This window comes from Fusarium vanettenii (assembly GCF_000151355.1).
Source record: "Fusarium vanettenii 77-13-4 chromosome 6 genomic scaffold NECHAsca_20_chr6_4_0, whole genome shotgun sequence".
NCBI lineage: Eukaryota > Fungi > Ascomycota > Sordariomycetes > Hypocreales > Nectriaceae > Fusarium > Fusarium vanettenii.
Window position 1 is genome coordinate 1,296,003 of NW_003315865.1, and position 20,240 is coordinate 1,316,242.

The window sequence follows — 20,240 nt, forward strand, 5'->3', positions numbered from 1 at the left end:
CCGAGGGAGAACCGCCAAGGGCCTCGTCGGACACCGTTCTTGTCGACGTGAATGCTGGTGCCAAAATGGCGGCCACCGATGCCCTTTGACCAGAAAAGACCCATGGTGTATTGTTTGTTGTTGTGAAGTTCTGTAAAGTGGTTGGTAGGGAGATCTTGTATCGCCCAGTCAGCTCACGGCACTTCACAAGTCCTGAGGGTGTACTCACCTTGATAGGTTCAAAAGTCTAGCGCAGGATGTCGTTGAAAGAAGCTTGAAATGCAAGAAATAAGGTGATGAGGGGTCGGCGATCGCTCTTATACGAGTCGCTGATTGTTGTTGGGCACGCACGCCAATGACTTCCTTGGCAGGGACCATGAGGCCTCTGGAGGCGTCCAGTGACATGCATTGACGTAAGCGCCGTGGCTGTGCGGGCCAGACGCCACACCTAGGATATGTCGGTTATCGTCAGCTGGACAGGGATGGTGTTCAACCTGCCTACGCGACCATCCATCAGTTATCCTCTTCAAACAATCACGAAAGAAAGGAGCAGAAGCTTCGTTCTTGCTCTGATAATTACCCCCAACAACATAAGTTGAACACTACGATGACTCAAACCGAACATGGGCACATGGACAATGTTGTTCAGCAACCTTTTGTCTCCCAAGAGCTCCAGGCTGTGGACTGAACAGCTCATAATGCGCTCTCGGTCGGACCTTACGGCTTGCCCAAAACTAGAGGCAGATTGTCCAAGTGGGCACCAACTTCTCGGCAATCCCAATGGCCAAATCGATGCATATCCGGACAGTGTCGTTCACATCCAGAACACAATCCCTACAAGCACAACCAGTCCAGTTGTGTCAGGACTCGAAATGGACATTGTCGAATAAACATGTCTTATTGGGATTCGCACGAATTTCGTTTACTATATATCAAAGGGTTGGTCCTTGTAACACTCCCTTTTCCCATCTCCGACACAACTCTGCAGACATCGCCACAGGAACCTGCCAAAGACCAACTATTGACAATTTCACTGAACAACGTCGATAAACATAGGCCCTCTAAAATGCCTAGAGAAAACCACCGCGAGAGAGCTGGCGACTCTGAGCGCTCCGTCTGGATCCCTCGGCGTCGATTCATCCCATACGGAAGACCTCGTCTTAGAACAGATGCTCGTCCTGTAACTGTAACTGCTGAGCAAGCTAGGCATGCAAGAGAGAGGCTTCGTCAACTTTCGGTCAATCTTGGCCAACGTGCCGAAAACGCCCACGCTGAAGCGGCTGCCGCCGATTCACATCGTGCTCGGGATGCAGGATCACTGGGTCAGGGACAAGGCCAGCAAGCAGCCCAGGATCAGGAGTACATGGAGATCTGGGATTCGATAATGACTATCGGCAGATATCGACGGCAGAGGCGACAGCAGCGTGAATTTGAAGAAGACCGACGAAGATGGCAAGAAAGAGAAGAACTACGACAACGCCGAGAACAACAAAGACAGCGAGAACGCACAGAACGCGTACAACGCCTAAGGCTTCCCGATTACACGCCTTCGCTGGGGCGACTGCTGGACATTATTTCACAGCAGCCGCAGGAGCCGACATCGCGTCCACTAATCGCGAACGCTCCCACTGAGATGGCCTCAGCCCCGGCTCCATCGGCTGATGGGGAGCCGACATGGGACTTTGAGGACTGGTTCGACGGTGAATACCTGGACCAGCTCGTCAGTGAATTTCTGCATCTAGAAGACCAGGAGCTGGTAGAGGAGGTGACGAGGCAGGTTGAGCAACTTAGCCTAGCCAGTGACTTGGCCCAAGAGGTGGCGGGACTTGATGAGCAACCAGTCTTGACCCAAGACCCAACGGTTAGCTCAGAGGGCCCAATGGTCAATGGAAATGTCCCAGCGGCCAGTGGATTGAATGAAGAGCCAAACGGCGAGCGGTAGGGGGATGACCACCAACTACCTCAGTAAGTATCTGCCATCTTTTGATTGCTGACGCGTGCCCACAGATAGCTATACTTCCATTTGGAGCATGAGAGAGAATCGAAAAGGTGAGTCTCAATATGCTTTTCATTGCCACCTGATTGTAGGCGTTTTTGATTTATGGCCCAACTCGAGTCTCTCGAGATGGTATGATGGCCTTTTCATTCTTTCTTTCTTAGATTTCTTTATGTAATACGAATTTCTTTTTTAACCTCCTTACAGGACTCAGAATCTTTGCAACTATGTGATTGATAAATTGAGAGGAGTAACTCTCCATGGTGAGCTACCTACGTTGACTAACATGATACTAACATACCAGGTAGATACCCAAAACCCAACCCCAAGCTGCCCAACACAAGTGTCGAATGGCAAGAAAGACTTGCTCATCCCAAACTGTATGCTACGCCGTCACTTTATGCGCATTGAAGTTCATACCAACCCGCAGCGACCAAGCTCTCATCACCCGTTCGATCTCCAGCACCAGTCCAGTAGAAGAGACCTCCAAGTTCCATGGCCTTGGCATATCTGGCTTTGATACGAACCGTGGCGGGAACATCAAAGGAGACGAAGCCCTTGTCGCCACCTTCGTCGACAAAGGACGCCGCGACAACGCCTTCATCGACGTGAGCACCTTCAACCCATTCACCCGGGAGGTCGCAATAGTCCATCTCCCCAGCGCCTTCAAAAGGATGCCCTGGGCCACGCGCCTGGCCAAAGTATCTAGCATATGCTGGAATACCGAGAAGAACCTTGTGACTGGGGAAGCCGTGGTTGATGACAAAGTCGACGCCAGCCTGGCACGAGCTACGGAGAGTTGGATAAACGTCGTCTTCACCTGGAGGGAGAAGCTGCGCGTGATGACCGCAGACGTCAGTCCATGCGCCGGTGAAGTCGTATGCCATGAGGTTGAGAAAGTCGAGCAACTCGCCTACAGTTGGTAGGTCGAGATGCTTGAGACAGTATTCGCCCACAGGGAGGGCACTGGTCAAGAGGTAATCGGGCGCCGGGAGAGCCTCTCGGATGGCTTGAAGGAATAGGAGATAATTCTGTCCTGCCTCAGGAGTCTGAGGATGCTCCCAGTCAACTGTTCAAACATGTTGGCCTTTCTGCTTGCACCTCATTTTAGGGAACACTCACTGTCGACGCCATCGAGTTGATGGGTATCGCAAAACTCCTTTATCTGCCGCGCAAACGTTTCTCTTGCTTCCTCACTCTCAGCCAGGCCAGGAAACTCGTTGCTGCTTCCGCCTCCGCCGATAGACACAACAGTCTTTATGTGTGGATTTTCGTTCTTCAATTTGGCAACGGCTGCAAGGCAGCCCTTCTCGCCATCGACTTCCATGTCGTTGTCGGCCCATTCGTCGAGAGTCTGCGGATATAAGCGAGTGTTTCAGAGAGGTTGCATTATAGGCGGCTGTATACCCGAAGGGTTCCATCCTCGTTGACGCTAGAACATGTTAGCCTGCGATTGGCGATCTGTGGCTGGCTCGAGGACTTACCCGACAAAGGCGTAGAAGATGTGGGTGATGGAGGAGACGTCTAGGGAAGAAGGTGGACGTTCCTTGTAGACGCGCCACGAGGGGTAATAGACGGCGTTGGCGTACATGTTGGTTGTTGTTGATGTTGATGATGATGTTGATCTTGGGACGGATCGATCTGACTACCCCACTGAGTGCCCAGATCGACAGGGACTCACCGTGGTGACCCCGCAGGCCGTATCATTTTCGCCAAGGTGAGATGTGAGCTGGTTGTCGTGAGGTGATTGGATCTGTTCTCGTATCGTATGTGGGTTTCCGAGGACGAGAAGACGTGTTGAGACTGAGGATATTGTCTGGGCGCTTATCTAAGCTGTAGATGGTGAGCATGACAAGAAGAAAGCTAGGCATTATTCTCTTCTTGTGTGATTATTGGAGAAGAGATTCATATGGCCAAACTCTTCCACTGGTATTGTCTGGTACATGACTGCTAATGCTGATAATAGGTTCTACACTGTCTAGCGAAGTAATGCCATCTTGACACTCGCAACTCTTCGAGGCCCTTCGAGTCATCTAGGTATTAAAGATGCCCCGAAAACGACCGCAACTTGGCAATGATTCTATGATCGTTACCCTATCCAGTTTGATATAGACTTTGGTCTCTACGACGCCCAACCGCATCAAGCCAGTGTCGTCGTCGATCCCGGCCGTCGATCGGAGCCGCACATGATGCTGGCGTTTGCCTTTCGTGGGCAAAAGGTACAGGAGTGGTTGAGCTTGCGAGACTCTCTAGTCAAGGGAGACTAATGCAAGGCACAAATGCCACGAGTTATCAGCGTCATTGATATGTGCTTGCTAGAAGCATAAATCAACCGCAATACATGCCGATACTTTCACTATCTATGCCAAGTCACTGTTTCAGGTGTGTTGTGTTGTATAAACGGAGCATGTACTGTACACACAAAGTCTTCCGTGAACTACTCCTGACAAGACCTAGACTATGCCCGTTGGTTCGGTCTACGAAGGACTACTTCGGATCACTTGGTTCATAGTTAAATTAGTCAAGAACGGATGTCACGACGGGCGAGTACCTTGGAGATCATCCCCGAACTGGCACGCAAACCCAAGCGGAACCAGAACCACGGCTTCAGCCTCGGGTATGCGGCTTCTTCGGAAATCGTATGGCCAACATGTTTGCGAGCGGAACGAAAGCCTCATCTTGTGTCACAAGGCTTCCCAACTTCTCTGCTAGACAGGGCTAGTCACCAAACAGGCTATCCACGTAGCGGGTAGCCTGGGTCTCTGATGCATCCAGCCTTGCCAAACCACCCGGGTTCTCACTTGATACCCGGAATGCGGATACTGTGCCTACGAAACTTGGGCCTGATCTCGGGAAAATGCGAGCACGTGGTGATGGACCTCGTGTCTCGGATAACGGCCTCCAGGGAGCCCAAGTATCACCAGACTTACAAGTGCTACCGAGATTGCTTTCCCGGGTTTGGAAGCTGGAGAGTTTATCAGGATATTTTGTGTCTCAGACTCGTCTGAAGAGGGAAACGGATGCTTGCTGCTAGGTGGCGTGCCAGGAGGGACTCGGGCCAGCTATCGAGGCAATCTCGAGTTTGCTAGCCTCGCTTCGTACATCTCCATCTCCGTACATATCCTTTGACAATAGCAAAAGTGAACTCGAGCACGTAACCGAGAGTCAAACAAACGCCTTGTTTACCCCCTGCCGAGTCACCAGTAGTAGACAGACACTGTCATCGGGATACTCGACTCGGAAGAGCGGCACATCAGGGGGCGAGCTGGATAGCCGCAGGGTCAGATGGCCTCGAATCTCGGCCCTTAGTTATCGGTCGTGCAAGGCAGTTTCGTGTTTGTTGGTTTAGTTTCCGTGACGGATGCAGACGGTGAGATCGTCATGCATAGATTGCTCGGCGTGGAAATGACCGGGTCAATGTGCATGGCCAACAGCTCAAGGCCTTGACAAACAGACTCAGCTATTATGACGATATCCACGAGAAAGAAAACACTGCCGTGAGGAGGGGGTGACCTGGTAACACAAGGCATCCCGCTTTGACGGGCTCGGCGTACAAGCAGCCAGGGCATCCCTGTGACTCGGGATGCTGCATCCACAGCAGAGATGCCGCGGATCTAGCCATCCACGCGGTTGGACTGCAGGTAGCCGCCACCGAATGATACTCTCGAGTCTCTGTAGGTAGAGTCGACGGCTGCCAGCATGGTATGTCCAGCTTGTTTGAAACCGCGTGGCCTGAGGGCGCACCAATGCCTCTCCCCGCCATGCAGATGATCTCGGTGTTTTTTTTTTGTCGATAGTCTGAATGACACACATTCCTTGTTGATTCGGAGGCTTTCTGCCCTGGGCGGAGTAAGACGTCAAGATGCCAGCTCAGCCCCCTCCTCAGCCCGTCTCCCATTGCCGAGGACCTGGATTGTTTGCCTCTGCCTCTGTATGTGATGACTCCCATTCAAGGCCTGTCAGCTCAGCGCAGCGGTGAACCAACACACTGCGGCAAACTTGGCACCCCCCTCCCTTAGTTCTACAACAGTCAACAAGAGACGGCCCAGATTCGTGTGATTCATGCCCTGTGACGAGGTCAGCGAAACCTCGAGGACGAATGAGAACTCTTCTCAAAAAGCCATTCATCGTCGTTACCAGAGTGTCGGGTCGAGGCTGCGTCTGGCATCGGCGTTTGCTAACTGGGACTGCATCTCTTTTGTTGGTGGGAACGGAGCTGATGTCCAAACTTGTTCGTGAGGCTTCCTCTAGCCTGAGTGTGAGGAAGAGAGAGACAAGAAACATCGTTTATCCCGCAAATAGCCTAATTGTAAGCTTGAAAGGATGGTCCACTTTGTCGAGGCGCCTTTGTCCTACATGGGGCCCAAGCATGGGGCATGGGGAGAAAAAAAAAGGCTTCCCTTGTACGTACCTCGAGTGGCTGCAGGGCACATCTCGACTCGAGCAAGATGTAGAATCATACCCTTCCAAGACTCGTACCCAAGTCCCAGATCCTGGTTCATGCTTGTCGATCCTTCTCTGACTCTTCCAAACATTGTCGCACAAGAGCGGCAATGCACACACACATATACACACAAACACCAAGAGTCCTCGATGCAACCTCTCCACGCCTCTCAAAGGTTAAAGAAAAAAGCAACATTATGGTGGGATGTGCTACTGCAGGTCGTCTGGTGCAGATTATCCAATGCCAATGCGTGGGGCCGGTGTGCTTGAAAGATTGGAAATGTTTGCTTGCTTACAGTGTGTGAGGCGTCAACGGCATATGGTCAGAAAACGCCGCTTAGGAAATGCCACATGGAAACGTGCATCCAAGAGGAGGTCCGAGCTCAAAGAAAAGTGTACAGTATGCGAAAAGTGAATGTCTTGATGGATAAACAGGGCTTCATCATGTCAAGCCGTCATGCAACAAGACAAGCCGCCCCAAAGAAATGCCCCTAGTTAACAGTCTGTGATGGCTTCAAGGGCCCATAAACATACATGGTACAAGACAAGACAAACGTGAGAGCCACACGGGCAGACATATACATTTGGTAGGGTTTTCGTCGCCTTGAGGCACTGTACACACCCTCCATCTCTGGATACTCTATCCTCAGTCCTAACAAGATGAGAACATCTGGAAATACTCATCCAGTTCCATTAAAAGAAGTAATCCTTTCGACACACCAAACCCTCTGTTCGACCTCACCACAGGCATGGCCCAGGCCAACTCACTTGTCGCTCACAAAACTCGGACGGTTGCCCTTCTCTCTCTCAAAAAAAAAAGTAGAAACATGAATCAAGAAATGAAAACAAACACACAAAAATAACAACATGACCGAAACATTCCCTTGCGCGCGCCTTCATGAAGGGGTAGTAGTAATCTCGCAGAGCCCTCAACTTTGTGGGCCCATTTCCCTGAACGCCCAGAACAATCCTGAAGAACCTCCATCAATCACACGTCCTGCTGTAGAAAGTCGTTTCCGTGAACAATCGCTTTTCCATTCATGACTGTGTTTGTCATTTATTTGGATCCTGCAAGTCGTGAACCAAGGCCGCTGGGCCTGCGACTGACTGTTGGCCAAAATGCCCCGTCAAGCTCGCCGTGACACGCGCATGCCGTGTTTAATCATCCCGCTGTGGGGGTTCCCGACGCGTCTCTCGCCTGGAGAGACCCGGAAAGCTCGCAGAGGTACTGATGGTGGTGTAGTCATGCTCCTACATGACCGTTGAAGCCAGGAGGCGCGATTCAACATCGTCCATCCCCATACCGTCCATGCGTGGTCCCTCCATCCCCTGGAGCCTGGACTCGATAGCTTGGAATCGGGGTTCATATCCTCCCGCTCGTGCTTCGAGATTCTCCATTCGCTTCTCAATGTTATCTAGGCGCTGCTCGATGCGCATTAGGCCCTGAGCCATGTCGTGGTTGAGGCGATCGAGCTTGTTGGTGAAGGAGCGGATCGAGGTGGCCAGCGGCGCGTTCTCTTGACCAGGAGTACCAGCGGGAACCCGGGGTTCGTGGTTATGACGGCCTTCTTGGATGGCAAAACGCCATTGGTTTCCAAGCTGGACTTCGCAGACAGCCTTTGCACGGAAAGGGCAGTCGATCTTGCGCGTCGATGGATTGCGCTTCTTGGCGGTGCTGTTATACTTGACACCACCGCGATCGCAGACAAGATCATAACGGGTAGGCTTTCCGTCGCGATAGTTGGAGGCGCGCAACTTGACAATTCCGTAGCCCTGATCCTTGGCGACGCGCTGAACAGAGGCCATCAAGTCCTCAAACGTCCTGAAGATGCCTTCTGGTGGGGGTAATAGCGCTGGAGGTGGTGTATTCGGCATGACGATTGCTTGAGCCAGGGTGGCGGTTGTAACGGGGAATTTTGGGGAAAGTGGGGAGGGCAAGTGTCTTGCCAGAGAAGAGCGGCCGTGGTAGCGGTATAAGAGGGCTTGGGATAATCGCGTCTGGGCAGTCGCTGTTGGTCGTAGTTCGTCGTCGTATATTCGGTCGATGTATGTACTATGCAAGAGGCTGGGCTGTAAGGATTTTTCCAATCCGCACTGTTGAACAAGACGGCAGCACTTACAAGGTTTAGTGTTGATCCGGTCCGAACGAGGCCCACTCCGCCTGCAGCAAGGGGCAGCAGAGGTACGTATCCGTTCTGCGGGAGCTTCTTGTCGCGGCGGCTCCGTGCAGATGAGAGAACAAGAATGTTTGAATTCGGAAGGTAGCTCAATGAAGGGCGTGCGTAGGTGTGGCTGAAGAAAAAGAGAGAAAGACGAGTGTATCAGAGCCGACGAGGTTGATGCACAAAGGCAATGCTTTCAGTGATGGGGGAAGACGGTGGTTATATCCTCGAGTCTTTGAGAGGAAGGTAGATTCTTGGAACTGGTGATGCGAGACTTCCCACGTCAACTTGAGTTCCCCAAGCTGCATGGCTAGCACGTGATAGACTGACAATTGAGCATCTGGCAGCGGCCTGGCGCAGCGATGCGGGCTCGCTCAAAGCAAGGAGGGGATACAATCCGTCTCAAAATCTGTTTGTATATCGTAGAAGATATTATTTTTATCACTGATGATGCTGCTCTTCGTTCTTTCAACAAAGACCACCAACACGCATGTCACCAGATCGGCACGGTGCGGGTTGGCCGTTCCTGGTTCCTTGCTGCCAGCCGACTCGGTTCTGATAGTACCTGGCTCGCAGGCAAAATAACCCGAGAGATGTGGTAACACCGAAACGTCAAAGCTTCTTCCTCCCCTGGCCCCACGCACGTCGCCCAGACCCGTCCCCGACGCGGAGGCAAACGCAGGCTGGGAATCAACCTCCAACCCTGACTTTCTAGAATTATTCGTTGCACCTGCTACACGCAGTGGCTTTTTTGTGTTCTTTTTTAAAAACATAGCCGTGCGCACTCTCTCCAGCCTGGTCATTGTTGCCCTCTGCTCGTCTCATCTAGTCTCGGCCACCGGCTGCGCTCGTGTTGCTGCTCGACACCCTCAAATCTTGGATACCCTCACACCCGTCGTTTAGTTGAGCCCAGAGAGCAACAGCTCCTTGCTACCATGAACCAGCAGCCACCCACCCAGAATCAATCTCAGGCGCCAGATGCAGCCGACCAGGGTGAATGGGATGAAGCCCGTCTCGAGGAAGCCATGCAGCGGCTCAAGCTCCTGCATATCAAGGTAATGGTGCTTCTAAGATAAGAAACCGAGGCGCAAACTTGCTGATCAGGCTCTCGTTTCAGGTTCGCCTCTTGAGAGACACCATACCGCAGATGATCCAGCCGCTTCTGCAGAAGCAGCCCTCACGTAGGCGCCCTATTCCCACACTGAAACAACTTCAGCTGATGCATCTCATCACAGCCGACGCCATGTTTGCCGCCTACATGAAGTCCATCACTGAAGCGCAGAACAGCGTCAAGGAGTTTACCGAACTAATGCGCGATGACTTCAGCCAGCAAATAACTGCTCAGGTCCAGAAGAGGCAAGCAGAGGAGCCTAATGGCATCGTGCCATGGCGACACCAGGACCACCCCGACTGGTTCACTCTTGACAAGAAATGATGATGTTCATGATGCTTTGGTTTATGGTTATTCTTTGGTGTGATATTAAGGGCGTTCTTTTAGATACAGGTTCTAGGTAATGTCAGGTAGAGTTGCGCTGCTCAGACCCGAGTCTGGGCGACATAGATCCAGTCAGGTTAAGGATCTAGACAATGCCATCCCCGTCCATTGTTACAACCTCCTACGCCTCGGTGACAGATTCGCTTAACTCGACCAGTGACCAACCCTGATCCGTCGGTTGCTCGCTGGTCATATTCATACTGTCAATCAACTCACGACAACGAGTTCTGCATTCCGAAAACAACCTTGGCTAACAAGTTCCTCGGTCATGATCCGGAAATACGAGTTTACCAATACTCGACTGAGTCCTGGGTAACATGAGCCTGAGAAGAGAGGATCCAATATGTTGCTCAAAGCCTGTTCGTCAGTCTCCTTCAATGTGGAGCTAACCAGATCCTCAGTGGAAGAACTCAGGAAAAGAGAGAATATTGTCACGTGAGCCGTTCGGGCAGCCCACTGCCCCACTCTGATTCGTCGGTTTAGCGGGCACAATCCAGCTTCCCACCCACACAAAATTTCCAAAAGCCTCGAAATTCATTCTCGTTCTTGGTGAGATCCTCATTGCAACTCCCGACGACCACCAGCCGCCAAAATGGTTTCCCAACGAGTCACTTACCGCCGCCGCAACGGGTGAGTTCCTGTCTAGATGGACTCGAAATGAACAATCGAGCCATTGCTGGCGACCGCCGTGGCTAACCTGCGCTTCTCCCACAGCTACAACACCACCTCCAACCGAACCCGGGTCATCAAGACCCCCGGTGGTGACCTCCGCCTGCTTCACATCAAGAAGCGCGGCACTGTCCCCAAGTGCGGTGACTGCGGCTCCAAGCTCTCTGGCGTAAGTCGAACTCGACAACAGCGATTCTTTGCGACGTGGCGGATGGGACGAGACGAGCACGATGAGTGTTGGGATCTGGATAGAGGACACGCATACAGCAGACGAGGACACCGACATATCACACCGGCTGAAATCTCTACCGACACGAACCCTCTATCCAACCTCTCTCACCTCGTCTCGAAACATTCACCACCACAAAGGGCTTCTCGAACCTAGCCACACAGAACACAAGAACTAACTCTCCCATCTCTTAGATTCCCGCTCTCCGACCCCGCGAGTACTCCCAGATCTCCAAGCCCCAGAAGACCGTCCAGCGCGCCTACGGTGGTTCCCGATGCGGTGGCTGCGTCCGTGACCGCATTGTCCGTGCCTTCCTCATCGAGGAGCAGAAGATCGTCAAGAAGGTGCTGAAGGAGCAGGAGCAGAGCCAGAAGAAGAAATAAATGCAATTTCTCTAGTTGGCTTTTTCTGCGCGGGAAGGGCAAGGAACTCTGGGGACTCGGTTCACTGCTTTGGTGTTCATTAGGGCAAAAGGGACTGCATGATACATCGGGCCGGGGCCAGAATGGCTGGCCGTCTGCCGTCTTTAGGACTGCTACCTTCCTCTTGGTGGTTTGAATGAAAAAAGAACATCAAGCTGGCGTGGACTGGATTGCCGTCTGCATGAGTGATACTGGGGCTTCTTTGCGTGGGTGATGTGAGTGCCAAGGTTTTGGCCTATGTTCCGGGGTCTAGGTGAAAAGTTACTGGCGCCTTGAGGTTGAATTAATTCCCTTTGTGGATTCAAGTCTTATGATCGGTGACCCGTAGAGAACATGCACCCAGTGATAGTAGAGATTGTTGTTGCACTTTGATGAGCAATCATCATGACGTGCGGGACCGGAAAAAATATCCATCCCCCACGTTGAGTCTCTTCCACCTGAACCCTGCAAGCACCAAGCCCAACTCTTGTCCAACCATCAATTGCTTATTCCTAGGCGTAGTCGACATTTTGACGGTTGGTCAACGTTTCAGACATGGCATCGCGAAGTTTTATTCGGCCGTGTAGCGCACAGCGCGTTGTGCGCCAGGCTCTCTCCCAGCCCATCCGACCCTCCTACTCCTCGATCGCAGCTCTCAGAACCTCTTCTCCGACGCTTTCGTACGCCCCTACACAACCTGTATCATGTCGTCGAGCCTTCCACGAAGCCCCGAGTCGGAGAAAGGGTGAAGAACCGCCAGCGCAGGCTCCTCCGACCAACTTTGGCGACCTCGACATACTCGGCAACACACCCGTTCCCTCAACCTCGGTCGACGTTTGCATGTACGATGGATTTGGTTTGAACAGCGGCGCTACAATCACGGACGGTAACGGCGTATTGTTGGTCGACGGAGAGGTGTTCAACTGGCGGCCATGGGAGGCGAAGGGTTCAATGAACCTAACCAACAAGAAGGGTCAATTTGAGATTCCAGCTCAAGCATTTGCCTTGTTTGATTTGATATGGCCTCGCCCTGGTGAGTTCACACACATCTCTCCGTCCATCCTCTGCTTTGCTGCACATTGGGGGCGGTTGTTGACACACTTGACTAACTCTCTCACAGACCTTCTAATCATCGGAGTTGGCCCGTCCATCATGCCGCTGGCTCCTACTACGAGACGACACCTGGCCGAGCTAGGCATGCGAGTCGAGATACTGGATACAAGGAATGCCGCTTCGCAGTTCAACCTGTTGGCTACAGAGAGGGGTGTGTCGGATGTGGCGGCTGCCTTGATACCTATCGGATGGAAAGACGGGATTGGAGCCAAGTAATGGGATGTCAAGGCTATAAAGGACTTGTATACATATAATGTAACATTATGAGCACGATGGCTATTGTACGCTTTGGTGGTTGGGTTTGGATGATGGGCAACAGGTTAGACAATGTTGACGCATGATGAATGTATAGTAGGTTGTGTGTATAAACGCCCACTCTTGACAATCTGTGTTGAATAACTCCTATGTTCCCTAGGACCTGATTGCAATGGCACTTGTTTATAGCTGGCTTGTTGTGATGCCATGTTCTTTCAGTCTTGTGGTTCATCGAGCCGCCTAGGATTTTGAGATGAAGGAACCCCAGCTAGTATTCCAATAGTCGCGATTCAGTGCCGTATTATAGCCCACACAAACACATCCAACTTGTCTATCAATATCTCACTACAAGAAGACACTCCATCATTAAATCTATATCTGCTCACCATCAGTAATTCGACCATTTCTTCAAAATCCATCGTCGTTCAGGGTAGCCCTCAAGGGCTGTCGTCAATATTAGATAAGCAAGAATTCAACCCCATGTTTATCTGCTGCACACATGATTCGCCGCAATCGCTCTTCCAATGACGATCCCTTCGCGACCCCAGGCGGATGATGCAATGCCACGATTGGCTGCCCAACCTCAGACTCAATTCATCGCCGCCGACAGACTCAATCTCAAAATCCCATCATCGCCAATTAAAGAATCTCGTGAGCGAGATCGAGTTCCCCACCGAAGCTCCAGCCTCACACTGCGACCGTCTTCTTCAAGCCACTCTTGACCATCTTTTTGAATTTTTTTTTTCGCGCGCCCGCGGCTTGACCGCGATTTCCGTGGGGCCTTAGGGTCAAAGAGGTCAAAAACCCAGCCCAGGCCTGGGTAGCTCTCAGATGCCCCGATCTATCCCCGGCACTTGCACGGCGCCTTCACCATATCAATTGGCCTGGTGAGCCTGGCCTTGTCCTCCTCTGTCCTGACGTCGCTCTGTGCCCGGCTGGAGAGGCTCCGGTCCCGGTGGCACCAAGGGAACAAACGCAAACTCCCAAGTTACTCTTGTTATACCCTTGGCGGTGACTCAACAGCTTCAAATCTCGGATACCCTTACTTGGTAGGAGCTGCCGAGGAGCTCGGCCTTTCAACTGAAGCTCAATCGATTAATTGCGGCTCAACTATACCTGGCATTTGTCCTCCACTGACCCCATATCTACCTGCGACAACATATTCCCACTTCAATTGGACACCAGCAGTCATCCATTGAGCACACTCTCCTCTCAGACGCACGGCATGACGGCTCCTCACTCCGCGGCCTTCCAACAGGCCATAGACTCCACTGACCCTCATCTCACGGACCCCTCCCTCCTCAAGGATCACTCCGACTTCAAGTCTTACAGCACCAGCCGCTTCGAATATTCCGGGATCCGAGTCTTCTACCGGCAGCATGCTAAAGCTGAGCAACTTCCCAAGAACCCCGCGCCGCTGCCACTGCTCGTTTTCCTCCATGGACTTGGAGGATCTGTCGCTCAATTTCACCCGCTGTTGAGCAGTCTTGTTGACCTGGCCCCCTGCTTGGCAATCGACTACCCCGGATGCGGACGGTCCGACTTCTCGGTCACCAGTTGGGAAGCTTACACGACAGAGGCCCTGGTAGAGCTCCTAGAGATCATCATCGAGGATTACCGCGACAAGGATGCAGGTCAACGTGTCGTTCTGATCGGTCATAGTATGGGAACGGCGCTTTCTGCCCAATTGGCTAACACGAAGCTGGCCCATGCAACCTCTCTGTCGCAGTATGTGGTAGGATTGGTGGCTATCTGCCCAGTGTCCAGCCCACCCAATGAGTCAACAACTACATGGGCCAGGAGGGCGCTGCGGATTCCAGGCTGGCTCTTCGATCTGTGGAGAGCTTGGGACGGCTGGGGTGGTCCGGAGAGCCCAAGTGTCAAGCGTTTCGTTGGAGAAGGTGCTGATGAAGCGACTCGGATTCTCCAGTACCGCTTCAACAAGCAGAGCCGGACCCCAGTCTGGAGACGAATGGCGAATGGTGCCCTGCCAGTTTACAAAGATGGTCAACCGATAGGCGGCATTCCTACTCTGGATACCTGGGCGGACCTGGATATTCCTGTTTACCTGATCGGAGGGGAGAATGACAACATCGTCTCTCCCAAGGAGGTTGACAAGATTGCCAAAGTCCTGGACCCTGAGAAAGAAAACTCAAAGCCTGACGACGGCGAAGAGACGGACCACACGATTGTTGATGCTGCTGCTCCTGTCAACACCTCAGTACGACCACGAGATCACATCCCCCAAGCTATTGAAGATCTTCGGGATGAGGATTTCCAAGTCATCAAGCCGCCCAGGTCCGAAAGCTCCAGCAGCGATAGTCCTAATGATCCTTCGACTCCAAACGAGACCATGGCGGAACTGCCACCGCAGCCGAATCATCCCAAGAAAGTGGTTAGATCCATTGTGATGCCACCTCCTGCAACACACGCCGTTCTATATACCCCCTGTTCAGTTCGTGCCGTTGCAGGATTAATATCCGACTTCCTCGCTACGCATATCACAAACAGACTATCCCTTGCTTGGCAGCTGCAGTATCTTTCCCGTGAAGGGAAGTGGGATGTCAAGAATCTCGCCAAGTGGAAGTCAGTCAACCCCGTCTCTGAGCCGATTGGTCCCGTCGACAACCCTGTCTTCCGCGCCCTCAAGACGCTTCGCGAAGCCGACGACGTCCACTGCCCACCCAACTTTGTCGACAAGTGGGGTGACATTGTTAAAGATGTTATCGACATCTCCAAGGACCAGCCCGTCTATGACCCACGCGGATTGGACCGGGCTGGCGTTCATTACCACAAGTTTCCTACCGTGTCCAAGATCCCCCCACAGGCTCATGAGATCGAGGCCTTTATTAAACTTGTCGATGGGCTCCGCGAGAAGCAGGCAGAGCGTGCTGTCGCCGAAAACTGGCCTAACCCAGAAAAGTGCGTCGTTGGAGTTCACTGTCATTACGGCTTCAACCGCACAGGATACTTTATTGTGTGCTACCTTGTTGAGCGGTGCGGCTATGGCGTCCGAGAGGCTATTGACGCGTTCGCCAGGGCCCGACCTAATGGGATCCGTCATTCTCACTTCTTGGACAGGCTATATGTGCGATACAATGTGGATGCTATCCCTCATACTGAGACTTGACATCATCGCCATCATGTCAGTATGAGATCTTGATCCGGGGGGGTAGGCGGATGGGGAAGTGTTGTTAAATCGAAAAGGGGGGTTCTTGTTGGGTTAGCAGGCTGGCGTCTGGATGATTGATTGTCTTGTGCAAAGAAAGCGAATGAATAGATGGCTGGGCCAAGCGTATGGATTTGATAGTATGGTTCTCTTGGGATGGAAGGGTGGAGTTGGCGTTATGATCTATGGATATCAACATTTCATACTGAGATAGCGCCTTTGTCGAATTGATAATAGTCTCACTTTACCATGATGATTCACTTTTTTGAGACTCTTGGTGTTGTTTGAAACAGAATAAGTTGTCTCGTCTGCCTACCCAACGACCATTGATCTCACAGTCATATTCTAGTGACGACAACTACTAAAGTCAAGAGACTAAGTCAAACGTGGATATTCCAACATGTTACTCCCCGTGTTGCCCAGTATCAGTTCTCCCTGAAAACAATTATCGAAACCATCCGTGAATCATGAATGCCTATACCCAAGCTCCAGTTACATTCTGTAAACATCCTCCTCTTCAATGCGATCTCTAGCGATAGCTTCTATAATGCCATCTATTCTAGATCGACTCGAGGATATGGTACTCAGCACTGCCAAGAACCGATTCCTCATCTAGTTCATCTGAACCCTTGAGAAGAGACTTGTCCATCTTCTCCTTGAGTTCTTCGGTAATGACATCCACGTCGACATCGAGGTAATTACGCAGGAACTTTCCAACCTCAGTGTTCTCAACGTTGCCACGGATGGCGTCGGTGCCCGGACCACCAGAGCTGTAGATGTTGACATCAACGGCCGTGTGTCCGTGAGTGCTCCATCCAACATGGGCCCGCAGGGAGATGAGGGCTGAGAAGAGGACAAGAGCGCTCTCAGGGTGCTCAGCGATGGTGGTGATCTCCTTGTCCGAGGCGTTGGAGATACCAAGGCCGCGGATGATGAGCTCCTCGTTGATATACTTCTTGAGCTTCTCCAGGTCCTTCTTCGAGTTAGATGAAGACGAAAGATGGACGTGGAGCTTGGCCGCGAGCCACTCAGCCGAGGCGGTAGCGTTGGCAAGGACCTTGGGGTACCAGTTGTAGACTGGGAGGTGACCGGGTTCCTGGATGGCGGTGGCGAGACCACCAGTTTCATGGTCGCTGGTCGCGACAAGGACGGTTTCAGTCTTGCTCTGCTTGATGAAGTCGAGAACAGCCTTGAAGGTCTTGTCGTACTCGAGGACCTCGTGGACTTGAGCCGCCGGGTCGTTAATGTGACCGGCGTGGTCGATTCTGCTCCCCTCGATCATGATGAAGAAGCCCTTGTCGCTCTTCTCGGTCGCCTTCTCAAGAGCGCGCAGAGCAGTTGTGGCCATCTCACTCAGAGAAGGGTAGATATCGTTGAGGTTTCGGCGATCAATCTCAAAGGGAATATCAGAGGGGGCAAAGAGACCCAAGAAGGGAAGCTCGACGTTCTCGCCGCCCTTGAGTGCATCAAAGCCAGAGCGGCTATCGGTATAAGTCCAATTGTGCTTCTCAGTGGCAAGCTTAATAACGTCCGTATCATCGGCTCGGCAGCTGCCCTCAGTTCCCTTGGCGAGGTAGTTGCATCGACCACCACCAAGCATGAGGTCTACAGTTCGTCCAAGGGCGCCCTCGCCGATCTGCTGGAGAGCGATCTCGTCCTCCATTTCTCGGACTCTGACATGGGAGTTGAAACAGGCAGGTGTAGCATCCTCGATCTTGGTTGTAACAACGAGACCGGTATGGTATCCGGCGCGTTTCGCAGCCTCGAGCACGGTTCCGCAGGGGTCGTGGTTGGGCAGGACGGCGATGGCACCATTGTAGCTCTTCTTGCCGCAAGAGAAGGCGGTCGCGCCGGCAGCACTGTCGGTGACGAGAGAGCTGGTGGAGCGAGTACGGCTGGATCCCCAAAAATGCTTGTCGAGCGTCAAGACGTCGTCGTGAGGGAGGCCTTGGACGAACTGTCTATAGCTGCGGGTCAATGACAGCGGCGCGGGGCCCATGCCGTCAGAGACCATGAAGACGAGGTTTCGCTTCGCCGAGGGAACATTGCGGTCGTGTCTCGTCTGCTGCTCGTGCTGTGTCCAGACGGCAATGACGATGACTGCGGCGGTGGCTACAAGAGCCCAGACGAACAGGCCGAGCTCGCGAATGCGCGAGTGCCGGACAGCCTTGCGATGATCTGCGTCATCGGAGCGGTCGTGACTGGACAAGAGAGGATCGCTTTCGTTGGCCTCATGGAAAGCCATTGTTAGCTGAAAATGTGCGTAACAGCTTCGTGATACAGGGAGTAAGACAAACCATGGTTAAGAATGACGGGCCAGCGTCGAGTGAGGTTGATGGAATAAAGGGAAGAGTTTAGAGCTCCGGCGAGGCAGCGAACGATAAGAAGGCCACCCTGGTGGCGTCTCAGTAAAGTTCCATCAGGCAGGGCGCGGGACCCGGAGACCAACAGGGGTCTCAACAGGGGTCTCTACCGCATGGGGCCGCTAACGCTCACTGGGGTGGACACGCTGCTCCGGAAGTGACATCAGTGGTTCACGTGGGAGGGACGGGAGAGGGTTTCATTTGCTCTGCTGCCGGACCCCAACCAGCCGTGTCTCTGTTCCTCCCAAACACAACCAATGAAGACTTCAAGTCTTGACCACGGGAGCATAACTTTTGACACATGTTTGAGATCATGAGGATTACTGTTTTGCCCGTTGCCTTGGGGACATTTCTAGATCTCGTCCGTCTTCCTGAACTAACTCTATTTATTTGGTCTATGACTGCACCTGACTCTATCCCACCATGACTGACTCTCCTCTTGCTTCGTCGAAACTTTATACTGACATTAGAAAAATTCTACCTCGAGTGCGGCCCGTCGTTTCAATAGCCTATTGACCCTCCTGAAAACCCGACACCATCTTATGCAGCAAGCTTCGGCCAAACTCCACACTGAGAGAATCCATTCGAATGGGTCTCTCAACGAGACATGCTCCTATCACCTCGCAATGTTGAAAGAAACCCCTCACCCAGAGGACGTGTTCCGAGTTTTGGTGTCAAACTTGCTACTCAGTGAGGGCGCTTCCTGAGGCAAGAGGTTGCGGACTCTCCCGGGTTTGTGGACGGTCAAGCGACCGATTTCGGCAAACCTCAACAAGTGACATACGATCCTAGTGGATTGCCAATGGACCAACATCGATGCAATGGACCCAATAGATGTTCGAACCTTAGTGACATTCTGGTGCCACGGACGGGGGGCTGTGGTTCTCTCGTCACGCTTTGAGGGACGGATAACCACGTTGCCTCTCGAAGCGAGTGATGACGGCTGTCAAACCGGTTCGCACAGGAGAAAGTTGCTACACACTCACGAGTAATGCTAGGAAGCTCCCAGCATGAAATGCATGAAGCTGTCTCGTTCGTTTAAACAAACCCTCCCAGTCGCGGATTGTGCGTTTGTGAGTGATGGATGGCAAATCAATTCTGCAATCCGCAGCAAGGCAAGATGATGCCGGCTGCGTCGACTGCAATCGGAATCCCACTGCCTCAAAAGAAGTCAGCCATCAGCATCGCCATGTCCCGTGCCTATCCGAGCACCTTTGTCGGGACACAGCGCGCAGCGAAAAAGACCGAGAAAGCTCACCCCCGGACCAAGATGCCCCCATGTGCGGCTACATCTTATTAGTGAACCTCTGCGGATGTTATGGCGGCTTCGAGTTTGATACGTCCTGCCACCGGATCTTTGAAGAGCTGAACAGGATAAACGATGCCGACGCCTGGGGTCCTGATACCATTAACGAGCTGCCCTTTTCATTCCCCGACGAGTGCGTTCCTGGCTGGCACAACACGCGCTTCATCATGACCTACAGGGTCTGTTGCTCTCAGTGGTGGTCTAATTGCCCTTCGGTTACGGTTCCTGGCTACCCATGTCTCTACTACTACCTGGAGGACGTGTAGCATCGAAAAAGAAACATTGGCGATTGTACGATACTGGTGAAGATACTAGACGGAACCAGCTCGCGCTGAAAGGGGGTGGAGTTCAAGGCGTGACAGGTGTGTTGACTTGGCGTTTGGAGACAGGAGTAGTCATTTCGAGGTCGAGGTGGGTTTGGGGGCGTTATTCAGACAGGTCATGTTATTTACTCACGATATTGTCAGGGAGATAAGCATTCAGCAGAAAACGCCCCTCTCAATACGGCAACACATTCTTCAACTGTTGCATGTTGGCTTCCGTCAGGACCCTCAGCTTGATATGTGGTGTCTGGGACCTTTTTGTGCTCTGCTGAACATGATCGACCGGTCAGAAATGGTCGAAAATAGTTCCGCCGGCTGTGTTATACGACGCCAGACG

At 52.5% G+C, this 20,240-nt stretch overlaps 7 protein-coding genes across 7 annotated transcripts; 4 read left to right on the plus strand and 3 right to left on the minus strand.

The window, feature by feature from the left end:
- Nucleotides 1-2,373: 2,373 nt before the first annotated feature.
- Nucleotides 2,374-3,566, minus strand: NECHADRAFT_106207 (uncharacterized protein; the record flags this gene model as incomplete). Its single annotated transcript, XM_003045184.1, has 4 exons — nt 2,374-3,044; nt 3,098-3,329; nt 3,383-3,422; nt 3,460-3,566. The coding sequence occupies 4 exons, from the start codon at nt 3,564-3,566 to the stop codon at nt 2,374-2,376; spliced, it is 1,050 nt and encodes a 349-aa protein (XP_003045230.1).
- Nucleotides 3,567-7,669: 4,103 nt separating this feature from the next.
- On the minus strand, nt 7,670-8,460 carry NECHADRAFT_100939 (uncharacterized protein; the record flags this gene model as incomplete). Its single annotated transcript, XM_003045185.1, has 1 exon — nt 7,670-8,460. Exon 1 carries the CDS (start codon nt 8,291-8,293, stop codon nt 7,670-7,672), a length of 624 nt encoding a protein of 207 aa, XP_003045231.1. The 5' UTR covers nt 8,294-8,460.
- Nucleotides 8,461-9,287: 827 nt separating this feature from the next.
- On the plus strand, nt 9,288-10,015 carry NECHADRAFT_100940 (uncharacterized protein; the record flags this gene model as incomplete). Its single annotated transcript, XM_003044778.1, has 2 exons — nt 9,288-9,635; nt 9,797-10,015. Exons 1-2 carry the CDS (start codon nt 9,516-9,518, stop codon nt 10,013-10,015), a joined length of 339 nt encoding a protein of 112 aa, XP_003044824.1. The 5' UTR covers nt 9,288-9,515.
- A 627-nt stretch (nt 10,016-10,642) lies between these two features.
- On the plus strand, nt 10,643-11,694 carry NECHADRAFT_102720 (60S ribosomal protein L34). Its single transcript, XM_003044779.1, has 3 exons — nt 10,643-10,705; nt 10,790-10,913; nt 11,168-11,694. Exons 1-3 carry the CDS (start codon nt 10,668-10,670, stop codon nt 11,354-11,356), a joined length of 351 nt encoding a protein of 116 aa, XP_003044825.1. The 5' UTR covers nt 10,643-10,667; the 3' UTR covers nt 11,357-11,694.
- Nucleotides 11,695-11,929: 235 nt separating this feature from the next.
- NECHADRAFT_43301 (uncharacterized protein) lies at nt 11,930-12,703 on the plus strand (the record flags this gene model as incomplete). The annotated part of the gene is made up of 2 exons (XM_003044780.1): nt 11,930-12,407; nt 12,513-12,703. 2 exons carry the CDS (start codon nt 11,930-11,932, stop codon nt 12,701-12,703), a joined length of 669 nt encoding a protein of 222 aa, XP_003044826.1.
- Nucleotides 12,704-13,967: 1,264 nt separating this feature from the next.
- Nucleotides 13,968-15,872, plus strand: NECHADRAFT_42949 (uncharacterized protein; the record flags this gene model as incomplete). Its single annotated transcript, XM_003044781.1, has 2 exons — nt 13,968-15,023; nt 15,117-15,872. The coding sequence occupies 2 exons, from the start codon at nt 13,968-13,970 to the stop codon at nt 15,870-15,872; spliced, it is 1,812 nt and encodes a 603-aa protein (XP_003044827.1).
- Nucleotides 15,873-16,162: 290 nt separating this feature from the next.
- On the minus strand, nt 16,163-18,156 carry NECHADRAFT_62079 (uncharacterized protein; the record flags this gene model as incomplete). Its single annotated transcript, XM_003045186.1, has 1 exon — nt 16,163-18,156. The coding sequence occupies one exon, from the start codon at nt 18,154-18,156 to the stop codon at nt 16,471-16,473; it is 1,686 nt and encodes a 561-aa protein (XP_003045232.1). The 3' UTR covers nt 16,163-16,470.
- Nucleotides 18,157-20,240: the final 2,084 nt, after the last annotated feature.